The sequence below is a fragment of the Falco naumanni genome, chromosome 4 (genome assembly GCF_017639655.2).
Source record: "Falco naumanni isolate bFalNau1 chromosome 4, bFalNau1.pat, whole genome shotgun sequence".
Classification (NCBI taxonomy): domain Eukaryota; kingdom Metazoa; phylum Chordata; class Aves; order Falconiformes; family Falconidae; genus Falco; species Falco naumanni.
This window is the reverse complement of record NC_054057.1, coordinates 110,123,932-110,141,865: the sequence shown is the minus strand read 5'-3', so window position 1 is coordinate 110,141,865 and position 17,934 is coordinate 110,123,932. Positions and strand designations below refer to the sequence as shown.

The 17,934-nt window shown below is 38.9% G+C and overlaps 1 protein-coding gene across 1 annotated transcript in view; it reads right to left on the bottom strand.

The window, feature by feature from the left end:
• Positions 1–17,641, bottom strand: part of TAMM41 (TAM41 mitochondrial translocator assembly and maintenance homolog) — a 33,327-nt gene extending 15,686 nt beyond the window's left edge. Inside the window, 8 exon segments of the mRNA XM_040592508.1 lie at positions 2,166–2,228; positions 4,334–4,406; positions 4,408–4,500; positions 6,678–6,823; positions 9,142–9,292; positions 14,195–14,287; positions 15,972–16,151; positions 17,440–17,641. Of these exon segments, the coding sequence (XP_040448442.1) occupies positions 2,166–2,228; positions 4,334–4,406; positions 4,408–4,500; positions 6,678–6,823; positions 9,142–9,292; positions 14,195–14,287; positions 15,972–16,151; positions 17,440–17,577 (937 nt within the window). The 5' untranslated portion in view covers positions 17,578–17,641.
• Positions 17,642–17,934: the final 293 nt, after the last annotated feature.

The following is a 17,934-nucleotide window of genomic DNA, read 5'->3' as shown; positions in this document are numbered from 1 at the left end:
TTGTGTTTGAGGCAAAGAATTACAATTTCTTTGTTCTACCTGAATCAAACCACAAAAAAAAAGCATTTTCAACACTAAAAGCACAAGTAGAAAAAACCCAGGTTTTAAATACAAGTGTAACTCTAACTGGCTGGATAGAAGACAACTAGAGTTTGTTTTAAAGCGGGGAAAAAAGCACCACTATATGTAAACCGAAAAGCCGTCAAGAGAAAGGAAAGAAAAGGCATTTCACAATTGTTTCAGGTGTATAAAACAGAAAACACAGTAAAACCCAGAAGTCCTACTAAAATATGCATTAGGACCCCCCAAAAGTCCTAGTAACAATGTAGGCTGTAAAGTGATTTACTGCATGATACACAAAAGGAGCTAAGAATCCCCGGAGGTCATTTTCTGTTTGTCAGAACAGACAGAAGAGGAGCATAAATAATCTGACAAAGCTTAACTACTTTTTTTTTTTTTTATTTTATTCATACACACAAACAGCTTTGCTTCACGATCAGTCAGGCTGCTATCTTTTTCAGAAGCACTGAATTTAACATGAGAACACTGTCTTTGACCCCTCCCCTCCAATTATTTCACTCTACAAAATCTACTCTCTGTAGATTTAGAAATAGATAGGTTACCGGCTGATTTTTCTAAAAGAGGAATGTTACAAAACAAGAAGTCTTGACCCACTAGCAGGTAATTTTGACAACAAAGCCTAGAAGAAAAACACCTATTTGGCTGGAAAGCTTCCATTATAAACTAATACCTGCAATATGCTTAACTCGTCTAAAACCAGTTTGCTTCTCTCAGATGGAGTTATGTCCTTAGTCTCCTCCCACTACTAAACAAAGTTAGGCAATAGCTTTGTCGGCCTTGCTCCAGTTAATAGAATTAGACTTAATAGAAGCATATAAAAGTACAACTGTTCCTGCTTATTTTACCCATCAGACCACTAATGGTCCTGAACACTGCAACTTGTGTTTCTTTACAAGGAGGTAGGAAGTCTAACGTGGAGCCACCAACTTTAGTACTGAATGGGAAGGGAACAGCAGCTGTAGCAGTCTGGATAAGGATTGCTCAGTAGGAAACAACACAGCTGCTTTTGAAACCAGCAATGGTACCATTTGTATATAATTACTTTTATATAGAATTAGGAATAGGTATGGACAAGTTCAGAAAATTATTTGAGCAACTGCATGCATGCAAGCAGCAAGGCTTTTTGATTTTGCAGGAATTAAGACTATCTCCTTATCAGAGTTTTAAGGCAGTAAAGGCTCAGGTCTTAAGTCTTTCTTTTAAATCAAGCCACAGGGTTTTCAGCTTTTTAAAATGTAAAAATCACCTCACCTTAAAATTAGATTTATTCCAGAACTCAGAAAACAGGATGAAGCTCCAGCTATGTAACTGGCACTAACTTTCATTCAGTTATAATCAATGATAGCTGACGATCATAGCTGAAAAGCAACCCTAGTTTTCCCATATTTGTACACAAGCAAGGCTTTTTTTTTTTCCCCCTTCTACACCTTCTCTCACATTCACTTTGTAATACACAACTCTTTTTCCAAAGTAACTAATTTTGAAGCATGAGAGTTACAGTAACAGCCAACGCTCACCAAGTATATGCTCAATTTGGAATACATGTCTTCAAATACACACCTGTCTTCCAAGTCTGACAAAAACATCAGATCCTGTCAAAGTTTTCTCCCTCAAAAGTCATTCTCTCTTTTATTTTATCATGAAATGTAGATTATGAGGTTATAGCCTACATAACACAACAATACTATGTACCAATCATTTAGGGATCCCACTCACATGTAGAAACCCAGAGTGAACTCTAGAGTAATTTTTTTCCATTTTTTAATACAACAAGAGCAGAACTAGTGTATATCAGCCATGTGGAAAATGAAATTGAAGTCAGAAGCTGTTTTTTTGTTACTTTTGGGTGTTGTGGGTGTTTGTTTAAGAGTCAAGTAGACCCCAATTCCTTTCAGCATCATACAATTTCTCAATACTTATATCAAGCTTCTGCTTTAAATACTACTTAGATTTTCCAGGGGCTTTCAATTAGACACCCGAAAAGTTTATTCTTTGAACTCTTGTAGAAGACAGTCTTGGGCCCTGTATTTTTTACTTTGTGAAATCACAAGGCCTATGTTGATAGAAACCACACACATTCTTACCAGCTGTTAGTATGGTTTTAGCAGTCTGCACTATACTGGAAGATCTCACAATTCCTGAAATGCCTGCAGATAGAAAAGCACACAGATGTTAAAAGTTACATATTTTTCCAGTTATACAATCATGCCAGCCTGAAACTAAAACGTATGCTTAAGTAGAGAAAGTTTGTTTCTGTTCTGCTTTGTCATACTAATTGAAAATACTCTTTAAGCTTTTTTAACTTATTTTATATATAACATACAGAAAAAAACCCAAATCAATATTAAAATGGATAACAACCAATAGGAACTGATGAAATTAGTGCCCTGATTATTTCTCTACTACGATGATTAGTCACAAAGTATTCAGAGTTGTTTCATCTAAGTGCTGGCATATTAATTTCTAGAGCAGAACAAATTATACATATTGTTTACTTCAGTATGAAATTGGGATTTGTACTTCCTCTGATCAAGTAGAGATGGCTATATTGTGCACTGTTTGGCTTTTTAAAATTATCAGCTTTTGGAAATAAGGCTTATTTACCACTTTGCACTGTGGCACATTCAATTCTCCGTTTCCACTGGTTCTCAGGTATTAATGGAATAGTATATAGAACATGAAAGTTTTTTTGAAAAGTATTAAGTTTTATCTGTTCTAACACACATATATAAAAGCATACTGATATGTGCAGAACAAAACTACTGTACATTACTAAATACTTCAAAATGTAGCAACGCAGCAGCCCCAGATTTAGCCTTCCAAACTGAAAACTCTTCAACATTAACTAGAACGTAGAATATAGTTTCAAATATAATTTTGAATTCTTCTTTCAAAGCTACTTCTATAACAAAGAACAAAGCTTAGGGAGATCCATTAATAAGTAAGTGGGGTACAATATCAGAAAATAATTTGGGAGGGTAGGGAAGGGAAGGAAACAAATCATGTTGAGCTAGTAAAATGCCTAGGGACAATACAATTCAGCTGGAGTCGTCAGCTTTGTCTTGTAGGATTACCAGCGGGCTTGTCCTGTCCTTTACCTAGATTCTTGAATTAGAAAAACCTTTTGGCCACAAAAGTGAAAGAGGGGTTTTGATTTAAGAGTATAAACTGCTTGTCTCAAGAAGATGAGGTCTATCCAAGGTTTTGATACTGAACTGCTGCACCACTGCACAGTCCACAGTCACAGCCATGCCTGCAATACCCTGCATAAATACAACTGCAAGTTTAATTAGCTCAGGGTGGATGACTGAGCTCTAAAATTATATGCAGCTCACAACACTGCAACTCCTGCTCCCAGATTCAGCTGTTGTCACATTACTGTTGCAGTCCAGCCACAGTAACAAAGAAACTGCCACAGACTGACATGAAAGAAGCCAGACACCTTAATGCCCACATGCATTTCACTCTATGGTGTCAATGGAGAACTGCAACTCTCAGGAGCGTTATTTCCCCAAACAGAAATCAGTGTAAGAGCTCCCTCAGCTGTTGTCTAATGTCTAGTGGCTGTCAGGCACCTGGGGAGTTTTTGCTGTGCTCAAGCAGCTTACAAACTTGGCTACCCAGAACAAAGACGTGTCATGTTCCGTAAAGATGTCAAGGACTCTTGAAGTACTAAACATTCTGATTTTCCTGCAGCATAATAAAACATTGATGACTGCAGCATTAGGTTTAACTTGTTCATACAACATTATCTTGCCTCAGAGAAGTTGTGATGATGAGAAGCACCTCAACCTTTTTTGTCAAAGCTTGAGTTCTCTGCTGGAGCTCACGTATCTGGACTAACTACGATGACTGGGAAGGGTAAAGTCAGCAAGCCAGAAAATTAACTTAGCATTGCAATGTACCTCTGGCAGGATATATAGCTTAGTATTTAGATGAAGTTATGCCAGCCAATGAAATCCTGAAGATGTACGCATCCCAAATAGAGTTAGATGGTCTAAGCAGGCCACGCTAATTCCTAAAGACTACTTATTTCAGGACTTCATTCAGTAAGAATGCTATTTGCTAGTATTTCAGATAACCCATCTGCAATCACACACACCCAAACCCATGCTTTTAGGAACGTATCTCAAGATTAATCTCATTTTCTTTGTCCATCTCTCAATCACCCTCTGAATTAGAACAACATATACAATAAATCTGTGTACCTATCATGTCCTGAAGGAGATTACAGACACGGATTCAGGCCTACCTTGATGCACCACAAATCCACAGTCAGGGTCATGGGCAACTTGCAGTAAAATTTCTTCCACATCTCTGTTTTTTTCCAGGAGGGTCTACCAGAGATGTTATCTTTTGTTGCAGAGTCCTTGGCAAAGCCATTAGTTGTGTAAATTGACCTTCCGGACTTTTATCAATCTGAATGTTATAAAACGTAAGACAGTAAAAACATTCAGTGTAAACAAAGTTATCTTCTTCAAAGAAGTCAGAAAAGTCTTTTGGCTATCTGTGACCTCTGATAAATATCTCAAAGAACACCATCTATTTCACTTGTAAGAGTCATTGACAATGCTAACGAAAACTTCCCAAACACTGGGAAATGCAGTATCTCAGTTCGGAACCTGAAGAGTAACTCAGTGCAAAGATGTTAATTTTTATCCAAGGGAAGACTAATCCACACACATGATCTTGCTGCCTCTGCAAGCAACTTTTCATTGAAACTGTATCATTTCTGCTCTATCCAATTTCCTTTGGAAACATAAGTACACTACAATGAAAAAAAAAAAGTTCCCAAAAGACCAATTAGCTCAGTTTCTTCTGCCTGAATATAATCAAACTATACACAGACATTTCAAGTTTAGTTTGAAAAACATTTTCTCTGCTTTAAACTCAAAGCACATCTGGTTTGTATAATTTGAAGGAAACATCCATTCCACATTTTCCAATCTAAATCAGAAATTCAATGACCCTTTTCTGAATACAACACCACCAACATGCAGACCTGTACAGATTTATACAAAATGTAAGCACAAATTCTGAAAAACACATAATGGAGCAGATCTGTCCAAAACCGGAGGAAAATATGAAGAGCACAATTCCTCCCACACAACTTTTTACACAGTTCATGGAGACATCAGGCAGGAGTCTAGCTGCCCTATACACTCCCTTTAGTCAATGGGGAGAAAATGATATCCAGATGAATCACCCACTGACTACAGAGGGAGCCGACAATGAGCAGGCTCTTAACATTATGTGGGAGGAATCCACGCCTGAACCAGAACTGTAAGAACTAGTGTCTGCCTTCAATTGTTTTTGAGGAATCTTTTAAGAAAGAATTTTCTCTGTAACTCTGAAAACATACCCTTGGAGGAGGGGTTTCTATTCTGCATTAAACAGCACTCTCAATAGCAGTTATCCTCTTCAATCTGGGGAATAACTGCCAATAGCCAGACCAAAGCGTGAGGAATAAAGTCTTAAAACACTCTGCTCAAAATCAACTGTAAAATGATGGCATTTTATCAATAGCTTTGAAGACTATTATGGAATTACGAACAGATTTATTATCCAACAACATATTTGTAGTATGCTACCAGGATTTCTTTAAAGGAAACATAACAGGGAGTATTATTCTACCTAGCCATTTTCTTGGAGAAAGCATTACTCATTCTTTCCAAAATTCATTTAAACACTTGTTCCACTAAACTGTTCAAAAACACATTTATAAGAAAACATGGAGACAGCTGCAGTATACAGATCTGGATACGCTGTAATCCAAAACGTTGCAGTAAAATTGTTTACTGTACTCAAGCTTCTATCTACCTGTACTTCAGTTTCTAACAAAGACCTGTCCTAAAAGGAGGCATTTGTGAGATAATTACCAAGGTGACCTGAGGATAAAGAGATAGCCATGTCCATGGGACAACCCATGTTATTTGTAACTTCATGTTGAAATGCGCATCACGCTTAATACTCCACTCATGGACACGCAGACTACAAGAAGAAAAATTGCTATTGGACCCCTGACTGTGGCATCTTTCTCCAGAGAGATGGGATTCAAGATACTGGTCATTTTGAATACTCATTTCTCAATACCAGGAAAAAAATTGTGTTAGTATGTGTATTTAAAGATTATGCCAGCATCTTTTTTGGGTTTAGTTAACTGATCTTCATAACTAGCACCCTAGGGTGTTTTTTCTTTTGTCAGATGCAGTTTTTGATTGCAGAAAGTTGCACCTCTAAGTTACAGCCTAATCTTTTTAACACAAACCATATGTTTATTCATCACTTCCTAGGCTGTTGTTTCCATATGGTAGTCATTAGAACACACATTTTAAAATTATCTTCTCTTGTTCCCATGCTATGTCTCTAGTTCTGTGCCCATACTCAAAGAAAATGAACAATAGTTACTACATATGCAGAGACCGGTATTTAAGGCAAGTTTCCTGGTTGCAGAATTAACTCAACAGAAACATAACAAATAGCAAGTACAGTAACTACAATTGCTCTCCTTAGCGTATGGCATAATTCTTGCCTTCTGTCAATGTGATAAAGCACTTCCACTTGCTTGTTTTAAAAATATTTTGAAGAACACTTGCCTCTAGCCTTCCCAGATGGTGCTTATACACCACTTGAGGGCAGTCCTGTAATATGTTACTGTACAGCTTCTGAAAATGGGGAACATTAGGTTTCACTATGTTCTGCACTTTCAATCTGTCTTCTCCTATTACCATTCTAAAATCACCTAGTAAAGAAAAGAGAAAGAGTTAATTCATTAGGAGAAAACTGAAAACTTGAAGGAGAATACAACAGAAACCAACATAGTAAAAAGTTGTCATCTAAAACTTTATTCTCCAATTCCACCAATGCCTATATAATCCATAATAAGGTTCACCACCTAACAGTCAAAAAATACTATTCAAATAGCTTCCAGCACAGAAAATAAGATACGGAATTGTTATTTAGCCTCTGATATGCTGTAATGTCATCGACCCATGTGCCCATATTTTCACTCTGAAAACAAAAATATTCCGCTGTCAAGTTCAGCCTTGAAAGCAGCAGTAACAGTTATATTTTTTGCCACCATACATCTATTTCAACAGATTACTAAACAAACTGACCAGCTCAAACACTTCGTATCCAGAAACAAATAACTTTCAATTTTCCAATACTGAAAAATAATTTGCATTGTCTATGCACTTCAAAGGGCAGCATCTGAAGTACAGCTAATGGCAGTCATGGTAAGATCACAGTATCATCTTTTCCTCTTACCCATGTAATTTGTTAGTAGCTTCAAAAAGCTACTCCTGGTAACATTGCTGTTACACTGCTGATCTTTACACTTTCTTTTATGATACATGACTGAAAGGTTTCAAAGAGAGTAAGTGGAAAGACAGCCCAGCTGTAATGAGCATTCATCTGCCTTTATTAGGTACTACCCCGGTAGCTTCCAAGGTTACCAACCAGGAGTTTGGCTGCTTAGTGCAGCACATATCAACAAACAAAATCCTGAATCAATCTATTTTCCGACTTCCCACATTCAGGAGATAAATGTTGTTACAAGGTGGCAACTTGTTAGTATTACATAGTTTACTGCAATTTATGCCAAGCCACAAAACAAATGCTTCCCATATAAATGATACTGACTCACTGCTCTCAAAAAAATGCATAAAAAAATAAAAGGATAAACATTTTCCAAATTAAACTATGAACAACTCTTTTCAGCAGTCTCCAAGGAGACTGATTAGAGTAACACAAAATCGATTTTGTCTACTAGTATAGCTTCTGAAAGACTTAACAAAATGGCAGCAAAAAAAGTATCCACAAATATGTAATTAACAGCCTTTTTCTTGAACATTCCCAACTGGAAGTCTTCCTGCTTTAGCTTTGTTCACACACCAGAGCCAATTTCAACATCTTACAGCACAGTAACTGATCTCCCACATTTTTGGTTAATTGCACTGTTTCAAAGCATATATAAAAAAGTATCCTGGTCACTCGTGCTCACCAAGCATCCAGGGACATTCCTGGATGGGCTTCAGGTGTTAGATATGCAGCCCTGCAGCAAACGCCCCGGTTAGCAACCCTTGGCCACCCCACTGTCAGTACCCTCTTTGCTGTCACTTTCAAACAGGTAACAAATTCAGGAAAAAATTGCTAAGGAAAAGCTGAACAAGTTGCAATCTAAACTGACCAGAGAACTACGTAAAAAACAGTAACGTCCCTCAGTAGAACCAAGCTGCAGTTTATAAACCCTACCTGCCCACCTACCTGTGGTTTTGTGGGGGGTTTTGTTTGTTTTTTACAAGTCAAACTTGCATTTCTGTATGAACAAAGCAAGTGTTGTATAAAGTACAACTCCAACCTAAGTTGTTCATAGTGATTTTGTTAAGGATATCAACATTTCAAAAGCAATACCGAATTAAATTGTAACAATTAAATCTTGTATTGAAGAGTCATTTGGAGTAATTTCTTCATTTTTCCCACCCCATAACAATTCATATCAGTTTCCTAAATAAAGGAAAAATTCTCTTACAAAAAAAAAAAAAAAAAAGCCAACAAATACCAACCAGGAGGCGACATGTACATCTTTCAGTTAACTAAACAAGAACCTTAAACACAGCACACTCAAAAAGTAAGAAATAATAAAGTAATAATAAAGTATGGGTCAGACTATCAGGTGAATCAACATTATACTGAGGACAGAAAGGAAAATGTTTTCCCAAGATTTTGAAATATTAAAACTAAAATACAATCCACACAAACAAAAAAAACCCCCCACATTATTTCACCTTATTCAATCACGCATACTTAGCTGTTCATACATCAAGCAGGTATAAGAAGTTTTGCTTATGTACCTGTTCTTATTTTCTGTGAATAAGCACAATTAGTGCTTGTAAGCCATTATTTAACACAGCATTAAAGTGCAGTTGCTGAAGCATGCAACCATGCAGGCCCAAAGGAAGAGAGCAGATGACTTATTGTACATTAGACTTCCTACTGTGGTACAACAGCTCCAACTACAGCTTTTCCCCTCAGCGACTTCAGACACCATATACTAACCAGAATAGGAAAGTCCTGCAATCTGCATATAGAGGTCTTCTTCAGAGAAGCTTTCTGGTAACATGAGGAAGGCTGCTGTGACTGCGCTCTTCAGATTGCTAACAAGGGCAGCTTGCAGCTTGCTATTCTCATTCTGAGTCAGTATTTTCACCTGAAAAAGCAGCATCAGGGAAGCAAAAAAGCAGAGTCAGGGAAGCGCTACTGAAGACAGAACTAGAAGTGTTATTCAATCCAGCTTGAAAACTAAGAAATGTATTTAAGATTAGATCCTATTATTACAGTACAATAAAGACTAGAGTGTCCCTCTTTGCTTCCACAGTGGGAAAGAGGGGAACGTCCTTCTAAGAACAAAAGGCTATTTTTACAAACACACATTTGGAACTGCTATAAGCAATAGACCTTAATTGATCTCTGAAGAGGTATTCACCTCATCATATTCATAAATTTAGAATTAATCAAAACAGTAAATATGAATGCATCAACAGAAATACTTCATATGTGATTATGCAGTAAGGGGGGAAAAAAAAAAAAAGACTACCATCACACTGAAAGAGAAAGGAATAGCAGAAAAAGAGGTATTTTGTTTTTGTTTTGTTTTCTTAAGTAGAGGACTCTTATCATGTGCTTCAAGCAGTTTCTTAGACATCAGTTCCCTCCTAGAAGCATGGCTTTATTTTGCAAGTTGCATGAACAGAATGTAAATTCAATGGGAACTTCATATATACATGAAGAGCAGATCACTGAAGTTGAGTGCTTCTACGTGCCACAAAGGAAAACATTTTAAGGAAACATTCAAACTGTTCAAGACCAACTATAGCATCCAGTCACCCAGGATATGGAAATATACTGGAATAAAAAGCAGATCTTCAGTAAGAACTGAATATAGAAACATCTAATTACAGATGTTTCTGTACAGATAAACAGCCTGGTTTACAAGATGGCTATGGTTTCAGAAACAACTCTCCCAAGAATACCTGCTTGTTGTGAGTTTCCGTCTTTTTCAAGTGTCCTGGTTAAGCAATACTGTCTTGCTTATAAAGCACAGCTTCTTAATATTTGTTTACTCTAAAATAGCTTAAAATGCAAACCACTGGCAGTTATAAACAAATGCATACAACTTGCTTTTTCTTCCCAAAGGCCCATTCACATAAAATGAGTTGCAGTGTTACTTGAAATTCTGCCCCCACATATAACCTCAGACAGCTAAGGTACCCTTTCAAATAAATATTTTCCCTCAGGAATGTAAACACTCTGTTAATGAATTAAAAAAACCCAAAAAGCAACTGAACCTAGATTCAGTAAAGAAAGTATGAGAATCAGACTTCTCTGCTACACTAGATTTTTCTTACAGAAAGGACATCGACAAAGCAATGTCATGGCTGGCCGGTACTATATTCTGAACATACTTTTTAATTATGGTGAAATCTTTAAGGGGGATAAAACTAGAACAATATCTCATTTTTATAAGATGGTGATTGCAACAGTATACAGGCTGCTTGTTTTAATCATTCTCCAGTAAAGCATGGGTTTGCTTAACGTCAAATCTATACAATAGTCTGGAAATGGTCCAGGGTAGATTTTTGGAGGATGTTTTCCCTCCCATGATTTTCATTTTAAAAATCAAGTTCACTGTACAAATGAACATTTCAGAATTCCTCCTAACTTCTCCTGCAAATTACATTGTATTTTTTAGCATCAGAATGAAAGAGAATGATAACACATACTAACATGCAATACATGATCTGCCCAGACTAAATTTTATTTCCTTGAAAACCATGGGAGAAGTTCACTGAATGCATACAGACTTGCTCATATAAGGTCCAATGAACAAGACAGGCTCATCAGGAGGATAAAGTAATATTTGAAATCTCACCAACTAATTCACTCATAGGTACTTTCATAACTTGCTGCTACAGGGAAACTCTAAGGAAAGACAGAAGGAACAACTCTGTGGCACCCCAAGCAGTCACACAAACTGCTAAAACCTTAGGCTAGCCCTGAAAATAACAGCAAGTTACGGACATGTTTTAAGAAACATGTTACAGCCTTTTAAAATGCGAAACTCTGCAGAGATGCTATTCCTCCTCACGGAAGGCCATAGACTTGCTTTAGTGAAGTAAAAGGAATAATCTCTTCCTTCGCTAAAAATACTCCCTAACATAACCTAGTATTTTTTCAAAGGGAAATAACATGCTAGGCTTCAATATCTGAACGCGTGAAACACTGCAGTAGTGATCCTATTCATGAACACATGCTAAACAGCTCAGGTAGCTAGAAATCTCCCAGAAGACGGAGTGCAGTATTTATCACCCAGGTATGACAAAGATGAATGCCGATACTTGGGGTAAATCTGAAAGACCACCGGAGTTAAGGATGGCTTCTAGACAGTACAGAGAACTTATTGTCAGAACTATTCACCGTACCATATCACATAAGGGGGAAAGAAGCAGCCACTTTATTCTGGTTTTATGGTACACAGAGAATTCAGTTAACTAACAGTAGAGACTTTTAAATCATTAAATATTTTAAATGAGGGATATATCCAGTTTTATAAATAAGCATGACCCCCAGTCATCACAGCAGTTTAAAATAGGAAACTCATACACAAAAAACTGCAGGCATGTCTAAACAACGATTTTTCCAGAAAAACAAAACACACAAAGAAAATCTCATGAAATGAGAGGTGTCAAAAGCACTATTCCAGTTTACCATTTAGCCACATCCACACTGCTAAATATCACTATAAGAGGATTTTTCCATTCTTTTTCAAAAAATGTTCTAACAGATTTGGACAATAGAAAAAAATCTGTAAACAAATAACACGCTCTGTCACTCCTTTAGGGCAATTTTTATAATATAAAAACCCTAAACCTCCCAAGACCTCTCTAAAAAGTATAAGATATTTCTATATACTATTCATACTCCTCTCTCTCTCACCTCACTTTAATTTATTAAACACTTCCTTCTCTTAATAGTTTCTCCAGAACAACAGTAAATATAGCTGCTTACACTAAAGCAATTATTTACACTCTATGTTTAACAAGAATTCAGTAACACTTCAGATGCTTTTTAAAAATCTTGTTCCTCTGAAAACAAACTATGTCACCTGTGCTTATTTCTTTTACTTTTTAGGTACAGCAGCATTTTTTTTTTTTTTTCTCCAGGAAACCTGTCATAAGTTTAATCAATTTTTTAATACAGTTAAAGGGGAATTTAGCTAATAAATGTTACAAGCCTCATGCAAGATGAAAAGCCAATAAACTTTTAATACAAACAAAGAAGCCTGGGAAGAAAAGCTAGCATTTCTAAGTGGCAATTCCAAACTCCCATCTATTCTGCCAAACATTCTGGAAAGATTACTTGGTCAAGGCAACCAGTTTATAACAGAAACAAAACCTCCAGTGAAAATTAAGCCAAGGTTTTCAAGCCAGAGCAAATGTTTTAGCTCATGTGCTAGAATAGCTTGGATAGCTTTCACTCACAGAGTGACAGCTTTGTAATGGAATACCAGAAAGGCGCTGAGCTTTTCCTCCTCTGTATGAGAGTGAGGAGAAAATTCCAAAACAAACTGCTAAACAATATTAATCTGGCTTCAGTCAGCTGTGTCTAGAACTGGCACAAATGCCAAATGGTATGTAAGAAATTATAGTGTATAAGAAAACAAACCTAACCTTGTGTCCCCTCCAGAAGAAGCTTATTATACATTTTTAAGGAGGTAAAAAAAAGCTTTCTATCTCTACCACTTACAATATACATACCAAAACATCAAACCAGTTGTGAAGCCAGAACCAGCAGACATTTGAAACCTGTACAACAGATCTAAACGAATTTGTTCATTTTTGGTTAACATGGTAAAACATTCAAAATCCCAGTTAGTGATCATATAGATTCTACAGGAAGAGACAGTTTAAACATTCACCAAGTAATCTTTCAGTCAAATTCTAGTTAAGGACCGGCATTCTTTACTCAATGCAAGTTCCTGTAAGCTTTATGAAAATAATACGGACTGATTCCTTCTTTTATGTATTGAACAACTATGCAGAAGATATCTCTGCTGTCTTGTTAGCAACCAAACAAAATACCAGATTCTGTCTTCTTGTGCAAGTATGTACTCTCATTGAATTTAATACAAAGACATGAAGCACAATTTATATGTACTAAAAAGGTGAAAAATCCTAAAATAAATCAAAGCAACAGCAAATGCAGTTACACTGAAAATAAATATTCGCTATTCATTACTTTTGTGACATTCAGAAATCTTCCTTCAGTTATTTTTCTCAATGTGTTTTCATCCTTTATAAAGGTAACAGCTCTTCTAACCTCTGTCACACTATAATATGCCTCTGGAGATAGAGAAAAGCCAGTAACGCCAAGACAATCTAATCAAACCGTAACGCCAGATTTTTAGTTAAAAGCATAATTAACCTCTGTTCTAAGACCTGAAGAGAGTTCTCTCCTACCCTCTCCCCTCTTAAGAATTTTCAACTTAACACTGCTGCCATCTGCTGAAAGCACACTGAGTCAGGCATCCATGGGAAAGCAAAGATCTCAAATTTTTTATGACACAAGTATGGAGGAGAAAAACCAACCTGCTTAACACACAATTCAGTCAATTATAGATACTTTAACAATACAATGAACTACACAGTAACTACACAGCAAAGCAGCTTTCATCTTTAAAGGTTTCCATTATTTAACTGTGTTAAGCTTTGGTGACTCCTACAATTTGTTATAAAAGCTAAATATTAGGTTTAACATTAAAAGGACTTTGTGTTAATGTACTCCAGTTACTCACTATGTACTACAGGCTTAAAACTGTGATTAATATACTTACCTTTTTTTTCCCCCCACATAACACAGAATATCATTAAGGACTACATTTCACTTCCTTTCTGAGAGATTATCCCTCTAGGATTAGACAACTAAATCGGGGCAGATTATTTGTTCAGTACTGATACACAGATCCTTAACAGTTAATACCAACAACTGATAACTTTCCAGTCCTGTAATTTCCTGCATTTCAAGACAGATAAGTCAGGAGACTAACAGTTACCGGTTTTTGTAGGCGTCCAGCAACATAGAGGGTTTTCCAGTGAAGTAAATCATCAATCAGGGTATCAGTGCTAATTACACCATATTTTATCATCTGGAAAAAAAGCAAAATAAAGGCTTTTGAAAAACCATACACCTGCACCATTTTCACTACATGAAACTTACTACTTACTTACTGTAACTGTCACTAATTCTAAGGAATGCACACCTCCAATACTGGATGGAGGATGTATACAGCCTAGATGTAAAAAAATATTTTCAAGTTTTAATGAACACAGGAAGTTAAAAAAATAATAATCTTATTTACATGCAAATTTTCGAGGGAAAAAAAAAAAAAAGAAGTAGAATGCATGGAATGCTCTAAGAGCCCTTCTAGAATCCAAGTTAAAATAAAGTCACCCCAGGATCAATCACTAAAGCAAAAGACTTCAAAACCCAAAGAAACCTTCTTAAGATTAAAATACGAAGATTTTGGAAAGGTTACAATCAGTTTTGTACCAGCCAAACATTACAATAGCTGGAATAATCCACAGTATCCTTTATGATATCAAAAACACTCAAGAGAACTAAAACAAACAACTCGCCTAGACATTTATGTATACCATTACTCTGTGTGTGCGTGTGTGTATATCAGAGCTTTTTGGTCATTGATGTTAGAAAACAAATTGTGAATTTGTAGTTCATTTCATGTATCCGGAAAAAAGATGAACTTTCAACAGTTTGTTACCAATTTGCACTTCCTGAGTTTCCAGAGATTATCACCACAGCAAGGCAGACAACTCCAGAATTTCTGGATAACAAAGGACCATAGGCTGTGATGTAACCGAGTCACATCAGCATGAGATAAGGACATAAAAGAGCCAAGAACAGAATTTCACAGCAAAGTTCACCAGTCTTTAAAATAAAATCCCAAATCCCTTTTTACATAAAGTGAGCAAGGTTTAACCCCCAAATTCTTGCCTCATACAGATGCCTTCAAACAAAACAGCAGGTGCATAATAAACTACCTTATCGACCTCTCCAACTTTCTGTGAAGAATTCTGACATATACCCAACATTACTGCAACCACACATGCTCTGAGAAACTTCAGTTAGGTATATATTGCTCACATGGCATTTTTCAATGACCGTCCTTCATTTTATTTAATTTCCAATCTTCCTTAAAAGCCCTTGCTTTCTCTACATACAGTTTGTTACCACATGGCAAAATTTACCCAAAACCAACACCAAGACACATACAGTGTTTCCCTGCCCTGACTCCTGTCTGCACTCCTTACCAAACGCAGCCTACACATGGATGGAGGAGTAGGACTTCACGGACAAGTACTACTTACCTAGAATTAATTACACTCAAGCTTCACAGGTCAGGATATTAGCCATTAAACAACACTGACGTCATTCCAACTTGCTATGTTAAACATTTGCATTTTACATCAAACAAACAGTAAGAGCTCACTTCGCTACTACTACAAGGCCAACTGCTGAAATTAAGGCCCTGTTTCCCCACAATACACTTTATAACCACCAAAACCTGCAGACAGCGAGTAACAAGGAATATAAATCCAGTTTCTGAAGTGCTTTAATTGTAAATTCCAAACATTTAGCACACTTCTAAAGTGCAAAAGCAGTTGTTATGTTTGCAAAACAATTTTGATACAGAAATATTTACGATACCATGAGTTAAGGATCAGTTACAATCTACAAGATTTGCTTCCTGCAGAGAAATCTGCCTAGAGCTGATCACTTCAATACGTCACACACAAACAACTTGTACTTACCCTACCATTACATGGCACTAAAGTATTGTAGTAAATCCCTGCTCCATAGTTCTGTATACTATTTATCTGCTTTGGCCCAAAAACTTTTAGGAAGGAATAATGACTCCTGTTCTTCAACAAGTTCATCATATGCCAGGTCACAGAATCATCAACAGCAAACACAAAGTCCAGCATATTGTTCTGTGGATAAGGTAAAAAGTATTGGGGTTTATATGTCAGGAAGCAACCAATTTCCATCATATTAAGCTAAGATATACACAGTATCAAACTTTCAGCTATTCATTTTTTGCTAGTAAAAACAAATAGAAATCCAAAACACAAGCATTAATGTCAGATACAGTCTAAATGTTCTGATGAAGCCGTATGTTTTCTAGTCAGTCTAGCAGAGATGGTCCAAATTCTTCCTGTCTACCTGGTTAAGTGACCCACCAACCTTCAACCCTCTGAAACGGGGGCACACGATCCTCCTGGCTCACAGCTCTGCGTAAGGGCTTACCCTGCTAACACAGGACTTTGTGAATACACAAGGCTTGAACTGGGAGATGTGGGCAGCTGAAGGCAGCTGAGAGGTGGCTGCAAGGCAGTGCGCTCCTAGTGTATTCACCTGCTTTTGTCAACAAAACAACCCAAACTCCAAAGACTTGAGCATACAGTGTATGCAACGCTCCCCTGAGGAAATCAGCCCGCATGCTGGCTGTACACTGACAGGCTGAAGGTTTACAAATCATACCTACAACAGAGTAAATCTGGAGTGACATCGCTTCAAATTCCTCAGGCCTACCTGTGTCACTGGCCAATTCTCTGGGGCATCTTAGCTGATCAGTTAACACCATTAAGGATAGTCTGTAAGCTACCCTTTTTCCCCATTTTTTTGTGCGATGCTGCGAGAGCCCTGAAATTTGGATTATCCCCTGGTTTTCCCTTTTCAGAAAAGAGAATGAGACACTTTTAAAGTCGTATTTGTGGGAGTGCTTAACAGGTAAGCCGTAACGCTCGGTGTTGATGATCAACAATTTTAAGGTCAAACACATACACACAGGGAACAAATATTTTTTTAAAATCGCTATATTTCTAAGCAGTTTAGCCCCCAAACGATGAGGAAGCGCCATGAACGTCCCTTGTGTGGCCAAAGGCTTTCCCCAAGCCCCTGGCGCAGGGCCGGCGGGCCAGGCTGCAGAACGCAGCCGCCAAGGCGCGGCGGCCCAGGCGGGGGGCGCAGGGCGGGGGGCCTGACCCGCCCCCGTACCCCCCACCTGCTGGGGGCTAGGGGGGCCTTCGCCCCGTTCCGTGCACAAGCCGCAACCACGGGGCCAGAGGCAGCGCCAGGTAACGCGCTTCGCCACCTCCGCGCCGGTCACCGAAACGCACCAGGCCCCGGCCACGGCGGCCCGCCCGCCCTGCCGCGCACCGCGACGGCTGCGGGCACCCGGGGGGGGCGGGCCGGGCCGGAGCGGGCCGCCGCGCTCACCTCGCCGTGCCCGGCCGAGGCCCCCGCCTGCCGGAAGACTCCGGACCCGTAGGCGAAGGCCAGGCTGAGCTCCTGAGGGAAGTGCGCCAGGACCCGCCGGAACTTCACCGCCGAGCTCGACAGCACCGGCAGCGCCATGGCGCCCGCCCGGCCCGGGCCGCCTTCCCGCCGCGCCGCCGCTCCCCGCCCACCCGCTGAGGCGGCGGCGCAGCGCGGACAGGCCGCAGCCGGGCGGGGGCGGCTCCGCACAGCGCCCTCTGCTGCTCGGCGCGGGCCCTTGCCGCCGCGGGGCGGCCCCAGCCATGCTCGGGGCGCCGCCCGCGCGTTTCCCTCCCGCCGTGAGGCGCGGGGGTGGCGGGGCGCGGCTGCGGCGCGTTGCGGGCCGGGCTCCTGGCTGCGGCCGTGCCGCCCCCCCAGCACGGCTCGGCGGGCTGAGGCCTGTCCTTCCCTCGCGGTGTTCCGCTTCCTGGCAGCGGCCTTCCCAAAGACCCCGTT